The sequence below is a fragment of the Brassica napus genome, chromosome A10, assembly GCF_020379485.1.
Source record: "Brassica napus cultivar Da-Ae chromosome A10, Da-Ae, whole genome shotgun sequence".
Lineage (NCBI taxonomy): Eukaryota > Viridiplantae > Streptophyta > Magnoliopsida > Brassicales > Brassicaceae > Brassica > Brassica napus.
The window spans coordinates 82,608-97,582 of NC_063443.1; the positions used below are offsets into that span (position 1 = coordinate 82,608).

A 14,975-nucleotide genomic window follows, 5' to 3' on the forward strand; every position below is an offset into this window, starting at 1 on the left:
TCCTCCAGCGCTTCATTGAAGGCTTCATGAGGAGCTGGTTGTTGCTCCAGAAGGAGAGGATTCCCTCTTTCAAACGTATTTCTCGGGCCTTTTGACGAATTTGTTTCTTCTCTTCTATGCCTCTCTCTTCCGCGAGGGCTTGATGGGGAGTTATTGTGCGCTGAATTCGAAGGATTTCTATGCTGGTTCTCACTCCGTTGGGGTGATCGAGAATACCTATCTCTCCTGTAGAAAGATGCGTCATCCCTCTGACTGGTGGTTCTACTATAGTAGCCTCTCTGCTGATCTCTAAGGGGTTCCTTAAGGCGACGCTGGTGTGCCTCATGGAGGGACCTTGATCTACGTTGGGAGTCAATCGTGGCCCTTGCATCATAGTGGGGGTCATAAGACTTGTATCTGGCATTTCTCTGTCTGTCGGAGAGACGGGAGTTGTGTGCAGAGAATCGAAAGATATCCGTCTCCCGTGGAGGTTTGTGTCCTCCATCACGTCTCTGATCATTTTCCACCGAGAGGCTCCCTTCCCCATTAGAAGCTTTCCGAGCTTTTGCCTCATGTTTTGCAACCAGACAGTCATTGACATCGTGGTCCAATCGGAAACACTTAGAACAGTGGCGTTCGAGCTTTTCATAGACAAAGGTCGCAGTTACTTCGTCTCCATTTGAGTATTCTATGACAGACGACTTTATAAGAGGTAGCCGTCCGTTTATCTGCACTCGCATTCTCATCGACAGAGCTGTGACTTCTGCCTTTTCAAATACTCCAATATCTTCTCCTAAGCTTCTTGCAATTGCCTCAGACCATAAATGAATTGGCACACCTTGGATATTTATCCAGAACGGGATGAGAGATGGGAAAGATTCTGATACAGTAGGTTCCCACCTTTGAACAATTACCATCCATCTAGCAAAGTGGTATGGTCTTCTCTCTAGAACTGCCAGTAGATCTTCTTCCTTAGCAAACTTGAACTGAAACATTCCATTTCCAAGTTCCGAGCCTATAGGTCTGTGCTCTGTTTTCCAGAGGTCGGTGAAAAATGGGATAAGAGACCACAGTTTCTGTACCGACTGGTTTGTGACTCTCCCTATCAGGGTTAGAGAGTGTTGTTGTAGGAGCGAGTTATCAGGAACTTGAGCTTTGATTCGAGCTGTTCTGGGAGCTTGGTAGGGATCCAAGTCCAAACTCTTCCCCTTGTCTTCCTTAGAAAATCTTCCTTTAGACATTTTCTTTTAGCAGGGATAAAAATCCACTTTGGTAGATCTCAGATGGGAGCCAATCGGTGTAGTAATTACTAACGGAATCCCGTTCAAATACTTTCTGAAATTTCCACGTTGATTTTAGGTTTGGACTTTCTTCTTTTGTTTTGTAGAAAGAGAAGAATCACCTAGAGCTCGTCTGTCTATCGAACCGGTTGAAACCTTGATCTTCCATTGTTGCAGGTCTTCCGGAGGATGTGAAACGCGGGGTTCAGGAGCTGACGGCGGACCCTCCGACCCGAGTCGGGGGCATGAACCCGGGGGATAAAGGACAAGGCTCTGTATTATCCTCTGGTTACTGCTAAAACAGGAAGGAATTTGAAAGTTTTCCAGAAGTTTTCAGAGGATTTCCACTGAAACGTGCTAAAAGCTGACACCGGAAAGGTGGTGAGGCCTTAGGACCGCGGGATCACGAACTCCATCGTAATAGGTGCCTGGGAGAAACCTCTCTCTAAACCTCTCTCTATCTATTTATATAGCTTTCTTCCTTTCTTTTTTATTTGCTTTTTTTCTATCTCTTTCTCTATATAAAAAAAAATACTCCAGATTTTATTTCAAAATAGAGGAAAGACAAGAAAATTAGTGTCAAAGAAGATCAATGGCAAAAGGACAATTACTACTGGTTTATTCACATATCATCTCCTGCTTAATTCTAAGTGTTCAAATAGAATGGTGGGACAAATGCAGATCTCCCGCACAAGCAGTTTTCCTACACTTAAATCACCATTCACTTTTTTATGTTCTTAAAAGCAGTTCAAGCGGATGATTTGCATGCAGTTCAATATTTTTATTCTTTTGTGGAATTTTTTAACATTTGATGGCGTTGATCTGTTTTTTTTTTGACCAATACAAACACTTAACTTAAAATATTTTATCTGATTTTATAAATAATGTACGATGGTTAGCTCAAACTATATAGCTCACATTAATATTATTATTGTCATTTTAAAATTATAAACATGATCTCCAATCACCGACAAAACATAACATTTTCTAAAGAAGAAGATATAAATGTTCCTATATAAATGTCGGCACGAATAAGTAATTTTTTTTTGTTTTAAACTAATTAATATATAGGTAAATGATTGAAATTGTAAATTTATCGAGAGAAGAAAATTTTAAATGGATTTTTAACCGAGAACGAGTATTTATTGAGTTGTACAATCAACAAATTTTTATGACCAATTACCGTTTTAAAGATTGAAATATTTTAAGTTATCACTTTATTTTATGTTAATAAGAGACGTTAATGTTTATTAATAAAAGTCTTTTCCACAAACTATATTTGAAGTCCATACATTGTGTCCATACATTGTGTCCAAACTCTATAAATAAAAGTTTTTTTTTCTTTTTTTTTTGGTGTAAATGTTAAGATTTATACTATTTTTTTTTAGAGTTTTACAATGCTGAGAGACCTCAACTTATTACATAGAAACAAAAGAGATAGGAGTAGATAAGTAGAGAAATAAAGAGAGAGTAGGATCAACTATAGGGTGAGATGAAGCAGAAATACAACTTAAGCAAAGAAGGTGATTGAGCTGTGTTAGACAGTAGAGACAGAGACAGTAGCCTATCTCTCATTCGACGATCCACCACTCTATAAAAAGCCTCCTGATTTGAAGCCTCTCCTCTGAAGATACGGGCATTGCGTTCTCGCCAAAGGTTATATACGATGATTTGGTTTAGGAGTTTCAAGACTGGAACCGTGCACGGTGTTTGCGATCGCTGGAACTGCCGGCAAAGACCCGCGACTTCCTGTAAGGAGGCTGGAGGAGACGCCATATACCTGCTACAGAAACGAGACCAAGTAGCAACCGCAAAGAAACATTCGAAAAATAAATGCCTGATGGTCTCATCAGCATTAGAACAAAGAACACAAACAATAAATATTAGTACTAAAACCCATTGAGAGAAATACGTGGAAAATAAAACAAATGAGCAGAGAAAAAAGATGATAAAACAACGTGGAAACCGCCCAAGTCATGTATGTGATGTAAGTAATGACAGAAGGACACTTGCAAATACGACGAGTACTTCCTAATAAACATATAGGTGATGATTGTTTGGATGGTTTTTAGATTTTAGTTTTTGGTTTTTGGATTTTGGTTTTTAGTTTTTAGATTTTGGTTTTTAGTTTCTGGTTTTTGATTTTGCAGTAGATTTTAGTTTTTGAAAAAACACGAATGGTGATTTTGGTTTCTAACTTTTGGTTTTTGCATTTATAAAATAGTAAAAATATTTATCTAAAATTTCTGATTTTTTTATTTTTGTACATTTTTAATTTTTAGAAAAATTGAATGATATCATTTTTGTTTGAAATTAAAATAAAATATTACTTACTATGAAAAACAAATAATGCAAAATATTACCTCTTAAAAAAATTTATTCTTTTAATAAATTTATTTTATAAGATGAAATACTGCAAACTAGATAGATGAACCAAAATTCATATATAATTAATACAGTTCAAAAATAACAATAAAAAATTAAAAAGTTAAAAAAAAATATTTTTAAAATATTTTATAATTCAAATATTATAAATAAAAATATCAATAGCTAGATTATTTAAATATACTAAATAAAATTAAATGTATTTTTATAAGTTCGGAAACTGTATAAAATTATAAGTATATTTTGAATTCTGAAATAAAAATTTTATTATCCTTTTGGTTTTTGAAAAATTCGATTAATGATTTTTTGGTCTGATATTTTTTAAAAAAACTTAGAAATTAGTTTTTTGTTTAAAAAGAATAAATATCAAGAATTTTAATAAATAGTCTCAATAGTAAGCAAATGAATCTTACTAAACCTTTTTTGTTTACAGTAATTATCATTTTTGCTATTTTCTTATATTAAAGTGTAAATAAAATAAAATCAAGTTAAAAAAAAATTGGAAACTCATGGTAGGATTAGAAAAAAACTATGGAAACTTGGCTTTTGGTTTTTGTGTTAAGAAAACAGTTATTTGCAAAAACTAGTTTCCCTATATTTTAGAGAATCTATTCTTTTAAAATCTTGATTGGTTCCAAAATGGTTTTTGGAAAAACAAAAGCCAAAAACTAATCAAAAACCACAAACAATCAACCTAGTATTGGACTCGCGAGGCATCACTTCTCTTATTTTAAACCAAAGGTTTGATTTCTTTGTTTTCTATAAAGATTTGAATCAGTAAAACATATATTTTATTATAATTTTTGAGTATAAAATTAAGGTCGGTGCAAATGTTGACTTTGTATATTGTAAATATTAGTATATGCTTCGCACAGTCGCAGAAGATTAAAGAAGAGAGAGAGAGAGACAACGTATTCCGTGATAATTCGAATCTTACATAGTATTAAACCAGATTTGTGTTTGTGTTTGGTCGCGAAAGAGAGAAGACAGAGCAATTTGGCACTTGATTATATACCCCAAGACAAAGACAAAGAGAAAGCCAAAGTTATGGGGTTTGAAATAAAACCAGAAAGACAGGGTGTCTGTATACGTTTTGGGTATATAACCAAACCAAACCCAAAACGTATAAAAATGCCAGGCTAACGACGGGCTTTACCATTAGAAGTGAGCCTAACTAAGAAGCCCACATAACAGTGAAATTTTATCTACAGTATTTTTATTTTATATATAAGGAAAAAGGGGAAAACTTGTAGTCGCCGTTGAACGGAAGAAGAAGATTAATAAATTGTGGTGGTGCAAAATAGGCTCAACCAAAAGGATGAAAATTGGGGGTTTAGGGTTCTTCTTCGTCTTGGCAGCACTAAATTGAATTTGTCGAAACAACGTTGTTTGGTGAAAGATGGGAAGCCTCACGAAGGCGTATTGTCAGTACAACAACATCCCCTTTCACCCTTATTATTACAGACCTTCCAACCTTCACAACCCTATTTCTCTCTTCGCCATCACATCTCCTTCCATTTCACCCACAGACCCTTCTCCTCCTAGTAGTGGTTACAAACCACCACAAAAGTTTCAGTTCGGCGGCCACTTGATAATCCCCGCCGTGGCAGTCGCAGCTTCCGCCTGGTTCTTCCTTCGTCTCCACCGATACCCTCCAATCATCACCGCCGCTCCTATGGATCTCGAGTTGGAGGAAGAAGGTGCGATCAAAGAGGTCCCTTTGCAGCGCAAGCCGGGCCATGTGAAAGCTCTCCACTTTTACAAAACCAAGCCGGGTACCGTCTTCAAACTGATGGAAGTGTACGCCAGTGGTAACTACGAATCCTTGAAAGCCCGGATTCGCCTGTCCGCCGAGTGGCTAGAAAGGGCGAGGAGAGAGTTGGAGGAGGTGGTGGAGAGAGACCCGGGTCGGGTCATGGAGTATTCGCAAGTGGTCGACGAGCTGATGGATCTTCTCAAGGATATGGAGGTTTATGTGGATCAGTGCGAAAAGGACAAGGTTAAGGGTTACCTTAGATCTTGCAATCGGTTGCTTGCCCGTGTCAGGAAAATGGAAGCTCGGATTCTCAATGCCCTCCAAGAGTTTCACGATGATGATGATGAACCAAGAGGAGGAGACAACTAGCTTTAGCAAGGAGGACCCTCTCACTCTTGTCTTGTCTCTTGTCATTTCATTTGCTTTCTTTTTTTTGAGAGTTATGCTTTGCTTCTATGAATGAATCTCTGTAGGATGGTAAACAGGTCTCTCTCTCTCTCTCTCTCAAGTTTTTTTTCTTCTTAATTTATGTGTCTGTGAGAACAAATAGTTACATCGTCTTTCTCCTAAGCCGTATCAGATATTTCATTGCTATTCATTTGGCTTACAATCTGAATTCCACAGTCTACACTCTGGTATAGTTTAATTGTGAATATGTTTTTTTGGTTCAGGGAAATTGTGATCTCTGCAATTACAGTAACCTTCGTTTCTTGTTATGCGTGAAACTACGGCTACAGTATATAAGTAGTTGCGGACAGTAAATAGAACATGAGATTAGAATGCAAGTATATTGGACAATGGATTAGATAATATATTGAACCATTGTATAGTAGATAGAAACATCAGATTGTGTATCTCGTTTGCAAGCATGATGATGTGAATCCCAATCTCCTAAGCCTGCCTGTCAGAGTGTCTTGTGGGATGAAAATTCCCTGAGAAGTAACTCAACTTCTTCAACAACACCAAGCTTCTTAAACCACCGAGCCAGCACAGCAGAAGCTTCTTCCCCAACCATGATCGAGTCTTTCTCTAGCTCAACTAAGAACCCTAACGCCTCATTGAGCTTTTCTTCATTTTGATATGCAGAGAGCACAAGAGCCACACACTTGTCAGTAGCTTTGATTCCGGCTTTTCTCATATTCTCAAAAGCCAAACGCGCATTCTGGCTCTGACCCGAGACACTGTATGCGTTAATGAGCAGTCCACATAGCTTTGCATCAGGGGTGATCCCCGCGATCTGAAGAGCGTCAAAAACACGCTTGGATCCTTGGGGATCTCCAGACATAGAGTAGGATCTCAACAAGGCCTTGTAAACCTCTCTCCCGGCGCAGATATCATGGGAGTCCATTTCTCTGAGCAAAGCCTCTCCTTTCTCCGGAGTGCCAGCTCTGATGTAGGCCATAATCATGGAACCATAGGATCGATAGTCAAGTGGTTCCCCGAGCAACTTGATATCGTTGAAAGTTTCTTCAGCCAAGCGGTGAAAGCCTGCCTTGCTGTACGACTGAACCATGGCAGTTAGGGTGACCTGATCAATGAGAAAGCCTCGACTTTTCATAGAAACGAGAGTTTTCTCAGCCTCTTGGATTTGGTTAAGCTTCCCATAGTAATGAATGATCTTGGTATAGTCGCGGGGGTTGGCTTCAAAGGAATCCTCCAGCAGCGCAAATTCAGCCACCTAAAGGAGGAGGAGGAGAGAGAGAGGGTTAAATACTAATGAATAAAATTAAAAATAAATTCCATTCAGACATCATAAAAACAGACCTTGATATAAAAGGGAGAGTGAAGATTGTTGAGCTCTTTAAGAAGGGAAAGCCAGTCAGCTCGAATGGGTTTCATCCTCCTAACCCAAGCACCTAACATGTCGCTAAAGCTGCTACCCTTTTCGAAGCATATTATCTGCTTCATAAGCGCTTGACAGCGTTTTGACATCTTAACAGGAATCCGAGTGATTGCCTCCTCTTGTTCTTCTGTAATATGATGACTATTCAGATCAACCCAATTGAATCTTCTAGGAGGGCCCTTTTCTTCCTTGTCTACAACCTCCATAGCCATCCTACATTTGCAACTAAAACGATGACGAGATTCTTCTACAGAGAAGGGGGTTTTTGGACTAAAGTAGAGCTTATGGTGGCTTCCACCACCACCAACAAAGGGGAAGACGCTGTTCAACACTGCGTTACAGCTATAAACTCCCATCATACACCTCAGAGCCAAAGGATCATAGAAAATACCCAGAAGATTGTGAGCGGAGCTTTAAGTTCGCCGAGTTGGTGGAGAAAAGAGAACTCAACCTTCCTCTGGTGGATAGAACACGACACCAGCAACACCACAAATTAGATGGTTACCTGTCGGCCTTTGTTGGGCCATCGTGATGGATGTTTTATAATATGGGCACCCATTATGGCCCGGTTAAGAAAATAAATACTAAATAAAATTAGCCTGCTTTTTAATATTTACTTTATAAATAATCCCAAAACGGGTATAAGGCAATGGAAATACAACGGAATTTGAATATTTATAATCTTTTAAAATTTTACTAGAGAATTTCAAAAAAAACTTATATAACTAACACTTTTCTAAATTTTATAATACAAACAACAAGTCATGGCTTCAGAAAGATTGCGATCTTTGTCGGCTTATGGCTCTGAAAAAAATGTGTTCCTTGCCGGCTTAGCTTTTGTTAAAACTGCAGTTCATCCGTTTAAATATTAATCTACAGATGACAACAAAGTACTATATGACTGATGAAGGTGGTTGGTTACTCTTTTTATTGATATATGGAGTATTATGAAGTTTTACTAAATTAATTGATAAATAATTAAAACGATGTCCACGTACCATGAACGATAGTTTAATATACACTAATACAAATGTAGAATATGTTTAGAAATTTTAAAACAACACAAAAGATCATAGACGCCAGTATCATTTACGAAAAACTCAATATTTTCGTAGGGGTTAACACATAGATTTTGAAAAAAAATCAATATATGAAAAAATTATTTTAATGCATTTTTGCATCCTGTACTAACATATGATGAAGGTCAAAGAGGTTTGGAACCTTTTTTGTCTCCGTTTCTCTTGAAAATAATGATTTTATTGTGGCTAGTCCACCAATTCAGGAAGTATTATGAAGTTTTACTAAATTAATTGATAAAATAATTAAAACGAAGCCCATGTACCATGAAAAATAGTTTAATATACTTTAATAAAAATGTAGATTGTGTTTAGAAATTTTAAAACAATAGTTAAGATCATAGACTTCAGTATATATAGCATTTACGGAAAAACTCAATATTTTTGTAGGGAGTTAACACATAGAATTTGAGAAAAAAATCAAAAATATGACAATACTAATTTAATGCATAGTTGCATCTTGCACTAACATATGATGAAGGTCAAAGAGGTTTGGAACCTTTTTTGTCTCTGTTTCTCTTGAAAATAGCTATTTTATAGTGGTTAGTCCACCAATTAAGGAGTATTATGAAGTTTTACTAAATTAATTGATAAATAATTAAAATGATGCCCATATACCATGAAAGATAGTTTAATATACTTTAATACAAATGTAGATTGTGTTTAGAAATTTTAAAACAATAGTTAAGATCATAGACTTCAGTATATAGAGCATTTACGGAAAAACTCAATATTTTCGTAGGCAGTTAACACATAGATTTTGAGAAAAAAATCAAAAATATGACAATACTAATTTAATGCATAGTTGCATCTTGCACTAACATATGATGAAGATCAAAGAGGTTTGAAACTTTTTTTGTCTCTGTTTCTATTGAAAATAGCGATTTTATAATGGTTAGTCCACAAATTTAGGGAGTCTTATGAAGTTTTACTAAATTAATTGAAAAATAATTAAAACGATGTCCATGTACCATGAAAGATAGTTTAATATACACTAATACAAATGTAGAATGTGTTTAAAAATTTTCAAACAACAGTTAAGATCATAGACTTCAGTATATAAAGCATTTACGAAAAAACTCAATATTTTCGTAGGGGTTAACACATAGATTTTGAGAAAAAACTCAAAATTTGAAAATATTATTTTAATGCATTATTTTATCCTGCACTAACATATGATGAATGTCAAAGAGGTTTGGAACCTTTTTTCTCTCCGTTTCTATTGAAAATAGCGATTTTATAGTGGTTAATCCACCAATTTAGGGAGTATTATTAAGTTTTACTAAATAAATTGATAAATAATTAAAACGATGCACATCTACCTTGAAATATAGTTTAATATACTTTAATACAAATGTAGATTGTGTTTAGAAATTTTAAGACAACAGTTAAGGTCATAGACTTCAGTATATAGAGCATTTACGAAAAAAATCAATATTTTCGTAGGGGTTAACACATAGATTTTGAGAAAAATCAAAAATATGACAATATTATTTTAATGCATAGTTGAAACCTGCACTAACATATGATAAAGGTGAAAGAGGTTTGGAACCTTTTTTTATCTCTGTTTCTCTTGAAAATAACGATATTATAGTGGTTATTTAGAGAGTATTATGAAGTTTTACTAAATTAATTGATAAATAATTAAAACGATGCCCATGTACCATGAAATATAGTTTAATATACTTTAATACAAATGTAGATTGCGTTTAGAAATTTTAAAACAACAGTTAAGATAATAGATTTTAGTATATAGAGCATTTACGGAAAACGAATATTTTCGTAGGGGGTTAACACATAGATTTTGAGAAAAATCAAAAATATGACAATACTGTTTTAATGCATAGTTGCAACCTGCACTAACATATGATGAAGGTCAAAGAGGTTTGGAACTTTTTTTTTATCTCCGTTTCTCTTGAAAATAACGATTTTATAGTGGTTATTTAGGGAGTATTATGAAGTTTTACTAAATTAATTGATAAATAATTAAAACGATGCCCATCTACCTTGAAAGATAGTTTAATATACTTTAATAAAAATATAGATTATATTTAGAAATTTTAAAACAACAGTTCAGATCATAGACTTCAGTATATAGCGCATATGGAAAAACTCAATATTTTCGTAGGGGTTAACACATAGATTTTGAGAAAAAACTCAAAATTTGAAAATATTATTTTAATGCATTTTTTTATCCTGCACTAACATATGATGAATGTCAAAGAGGTTTGGAACCTTTTTTATCTCCGTTTCTCTTGAAAATAGTGATTTTATAGTGGTTAATCCACCAATTTAGGGAGTATTATGAAGTTTTACTAAATTAATTGATAAATAATTAAAACGAAGTCCATGTACCATGAAAGATAGTTTAATATACACTAATACAAATGTAGAATATGTTTAGAAATTTTAAAACAACAGTTAAGATCATAGACTTCAGTATATAAAGCATTTACAGAAAAACTCAATATTTTCGTAGAGGGTTACACATAGATTTTGAGAAAAAAATCAAAATAAGAAAATATTACTTTAATGAATTTTTGTATCATGCACTAACATATGATGAATGTCAAAGAGGTTTGAAACCTTTTTCTCTCTCCGTTCCTATTGAAAATAGCAATTTTATAGTGGTTAGTCCACCAATTTAGGGAGTATTATGAAGTTTTACTAAACTAATTGATAAATAATTAAAACGATGCACATGTACCATATAAGACAGTTTAATACATATTTATACAATGTAGAATGTGTTTAGAAATTTTAAAACAACAGTTAAGATCATAGACTTCAGTATATAGAGCATTTACCGAAAAACTCAAAATTTTCGTAGGGTTAACACATAGATTTTGAGAAAATAATCAAAAATATGACTTTACTGTTTTAATGCATAGTTGCATCCTGCACTAACATATGATGAAGGTTAAAGAGGTTTGGAACCTTTTTGTCTCTGTTTATCTTGACAATAGCGATTTTATAGTGGTTAGTCCACCAATTTAGGGAGTATTATGAAGTTTTACTAAATTAATTGATAAATAATTAAAACGATGCTCATGTACCACGAAAGATAGTTTAATATATTTTAATAAAAATGTAGATTGTGTTTAGAAATTTTAAAACAACAGTTAAGATCATAGACTTCAGTATATATAGCATTTACGGAAAAACTCAATATTTTCGTAGGGGTTAATACATAGATTTTGAGAAAAAATTAAAAATATGACAATACTGTTTTAATGCATAGTTGTATACTGCACTAATATATAATGAAGGTCAAAGAGGTTTGGAACCTTTTTTGTCTCTGTTTCTCTTGAAAATAGCTATTTTATAGTGGTTAGTCCACCAATTTAAGGAGTATTATGAAGTTTTACTAAATTAATTGATAAATAATTAAAACGATGTCCATGTACCATGAAAGATAGTTTAATATACACTAATACAAATGTAGAATGTGTTTAGAAATTTTAAAACAACACAAAAGATCATAGACTTTAGTATATAAAGCATTTACTGAAAAAGTCAAAATTTTCGTAGGGGTTAACACTTAACACATAGATTTTGAGAAAAAATTAAAAATATGACAATACTGTTTTAATGCATAGTTGCAATCCGCACTAACATATGATGAAGGTCAAAGAGGTTTGAAACCTTTTTTTTATCTCCGTTTCTCTTGAAAATAACGATTTTATAGTGGTTATTTAGGGAGTATTATGAAGTTTTACTAAATTAATTGATAAATAATTAAAATGATGCCCATGTACCATGAAAGATAGTTTAATATACTTTAATACAAATGTAGATTGTGTTTAGAAATTTTAAAACAATAGTTAAGATCATAGACTTCAGTATATAGAGCATTTACGGAAAAAGTCAATATTTTCGTAGAAGTTAACACATAGAATTTGAGAAAAATCAAAAATATAACAATACTGTTTTAATGCATAGTTGCAACCTGCACTAACATATGATGAAGGTCAAAGAGGTTTGGAACCTTTTTTTTATCTCCGTTTCTCTTGAAAAGAACGATTTTATAGTGGTTATTTAGGGAGTATTATGAAATTTTACTAAATTAATTGATAAATTATTAAAACGATGCCCATGTACCTTGAAAGATAGTTTAATATACTTTAATACAAATGTAGATTATGTTTAGAAATTTTGAAACAACAGTTCATATCATAGACTTCAGTATATAAAGCATTTACGGAAAAACTCAATATTTTCGTAGGGGTTGATACATAGATTTTGAGAAAAAATCAAAAATATGACAATAATGTTTTAATGCATAGTTGCATCTTGCACTAACATATGATGAATGTCAAAGAGTTTGGAACCTTTTTTGTCTCTGTTTCTCTTGAAAATAGTGATTTTATAGTGGTTAGTCCACCAATTTAGGGAGTACTATGTAGTTTTACTAAATTAATTGATAAATAATTAAAACGAAGTCCATGTACCATGAAAGATAGTTTAATATACACTAATACAAATGTAGAATGTGTTTAGAAATTTTAAAACAACAGTTAAGATCATAGACTTCAGTATATAAAGCATTTACGGAAAAACTCAATATTTTCGTAGAGGGGTTACATATAGATTTTGAGAAAAAAATCAAATTAAGAAAATATTATTTTAATGAATTTTTTTATCATGCACTAACATATGATGAAGGTCAAAGAGGTTTGGAACCTTTTTCTCTCTCCATTCCTATTGAAAATAGCGATTTTATAGTGGTTAGTCCACCAATTTAGGGAGTATTATGAAGTTTTACTAAATAATTGATAAATAATTAAAACGAAGCTCATGTATCATATAAGATAGTTTAATATACATTAATACAAATATAGAATGTGTTTAGAAATTTTAAAACAATAGTTAAGATCATAGACTTCAGTATATAGAGTATTTACGGAAAAACTCAATATTTTCGTAGGGGTTAACACATGAATTTTGAGAAAACAAAATCAAAAATATGACAATATTGTTTCAATGCGTAGTTGCATCCTGCACTAACATGAAAGTCAAAGAGGTTTGAAACCTTTTTTTTCTCTATTTCTCTTGAAAATACCAATTTTATAGTGGTTAATCCACCAATTTTGGTAGTATTATGAAGTTTTACTAAATTAATTGATAAATAATTAAAACGATGTCCATGTACCATGAAATATAGGTTAATATACTTTAATACAAATGTAGATTGTGTTTAGAAATTTTAGAACAACAGTTAAGATCATAGACATCAGTATATAGTGCATTTACGGAAAAAATCAATATTTTCGTAGGGGTACACATAGATTTTGAGAAAAAATCAAAAATATGACAATACTGTTTTAATGCATAGTTGCAACCTGCACTAACATATGTTAAAGGTTAAAGAGGTTTGGAACCTTTTTTTTATCTCCGTGTCTCTTGAAAATAACGATTTTATAGTGGTTATTTAGGGAGTATTATGAAGTTTTACTAAATTAATTGATATATAATTAAAACGATGCACATGTACCATAAAATATAGTTTAATATACTTTAATACAAATGTAGATTGTGTTTAGAAATTTTAAAACAACAGTTAAGATCATAAACTTTAGTGTATAGAGCATTTATGAAAAAAATCAATATTTTCGTAGGGGTTAACACATAGATTTTGAGAAAAATAAAAATTTTGACAATACAGTTTTAATGCATAGTTGCAACTTGCACTAACATATCATGAAGGTCAAAGAGGTTTGGAACCTTTTTTTTAATCTCTGTTTCTCTTGAAAATAACGATTTTATAGTGGTTATTTAGAGAGTATTATGAAGTTTTACCAAATTAATTGATAAATAATTAAAACGATGCCCATGTACCATGAAAGATAGTTTAATATACTTTAATACAAATGTAGATTGTGTTTAGAAATTTTAAAACAACAGTTAAGATCATCGACTTCAGTATATAGAGCATTGACAGAAAAACTCAATATTTTCGTAGGGGTTAACACATAAATTTTGAGAAAAAAATCAAAAATATGACAATACTGTTTTAATGCATAGTTGCATCTTGCACTAACATATGATGAAGGTCAAAGAGGTTTGAAACCTTTTTTCTCTCCGTTTCTCTTGAAAATTGCGATTTTATAGTAGCTAGTCCACCAATTTAGGGAGTATTATGAAGTTTTACTAAATTAATTGATAAATAATTAAAACGATGTCCATGTACCATGGAAGATAGTTTAATATACACTAATACAAATGTAGAATGTGTTTAAAAATTTTAAAACAACATAAAAGATCATAGACTTTTGTATATAGAGAGAATTTACCCAAATAAACTTAATATATTTGAAGGGGTTAACACATAGATTTTGAGAAATATTCAAAATATGACAATACTGTTTTAATGCATAGTTGCATCTTGCATTAATATATGATGAAGGTCTAAGAGGTTTGGAGTCTTTTGTTGTCTCCGTTTCTCTAGAGAATAGCGATTTTATAGTGGTTAGTCCACCATTTATGGAGTATTATGAAGTTTTGCTAAATTAATTGATAACAAATTAAAACGATGCCAATGTACCATGAAATAGAGTTTAATATACATTAATACAAATGTAAAATGTGTTTAGAAATTTTTAAACAACACTAGAGATCATATGCTTTAGTATATAGAGAAATTACCAAAAAATTCA

The 14,975-nt window shown here is 32.7% G+C and overlaps 2 protein-coding genes across 2 annotated transcripts; one reads left to right on the top strand and one right to left on the bottom strand.

The window, feature by feature from the left end:
* Positions 1–4,876: 4,876 nt before the first annotated feature.
* On the top strand, positions 4,877–5,994 carry BNAA10G00140D. Its single transcript, XM_013810808.3, has one exon. The coding sequence runs from the start codon at positions 5,044–5,046 to the stop codon at positions 5,767–5,769; it is 726 nt and encodes a 241-aa protein (XP_013666262.1). The 5' UTR covers positions 4,877–5,043; the 3' UTR covers positions 5,770–5,994.
* Positions 5,995–6,153: 159 nt separating this feature from the next.
* Positions 6,154–7,846, bottom strand: LOC106370832 (pentatricopeptide repeat-containing protein At1g01970-like). The gene is made up of 2 exons (XM_013810807.3): positions 7,165–7,846; positions 6,154–7,078 (listed from the first exon to the last, which is right to left on the bottom strand). The coding sequence occupies exons 1-2, from the start codon at positions 7,600–7,602 to the stop codon at positions 6,305–6,307; spliced, it is 1,212 nt and encodes a 403-aa protein (XP_013666261.2). The 5' UTR covers positions 7,603–7,846; the 3' UTR covers positions 6,154–6,304.
* Positions 7,847–14,975: the final 7,129 nt, after the last annotated feature.

Excerpts from the sequence above, each read along its gene's own strand:
- LOC106370832 (XM_013810807.3), bottom strand. The coding sequence starts at position 7,602 with ATGATGGGAGTTTATAGCTGTAACGCAGTGTTGAACAGCGTCTTCCCC. Across the intron at positions 7,079-7,164 it reads ACTCTCCCTTTTATATCAAG|GTGGCTGAATTTGCGCTGCT; the intron begins GTCTGTTTTTAT and ends CTCCTCCTTTAG.
- BNAA10G00140D (XM_013810808.3), top strand. The coding sequence starts at position 5,044 with ATGGGAAGCCTCACGAAGGCGTATTGTCAGTACAACAACATCCCCTTT.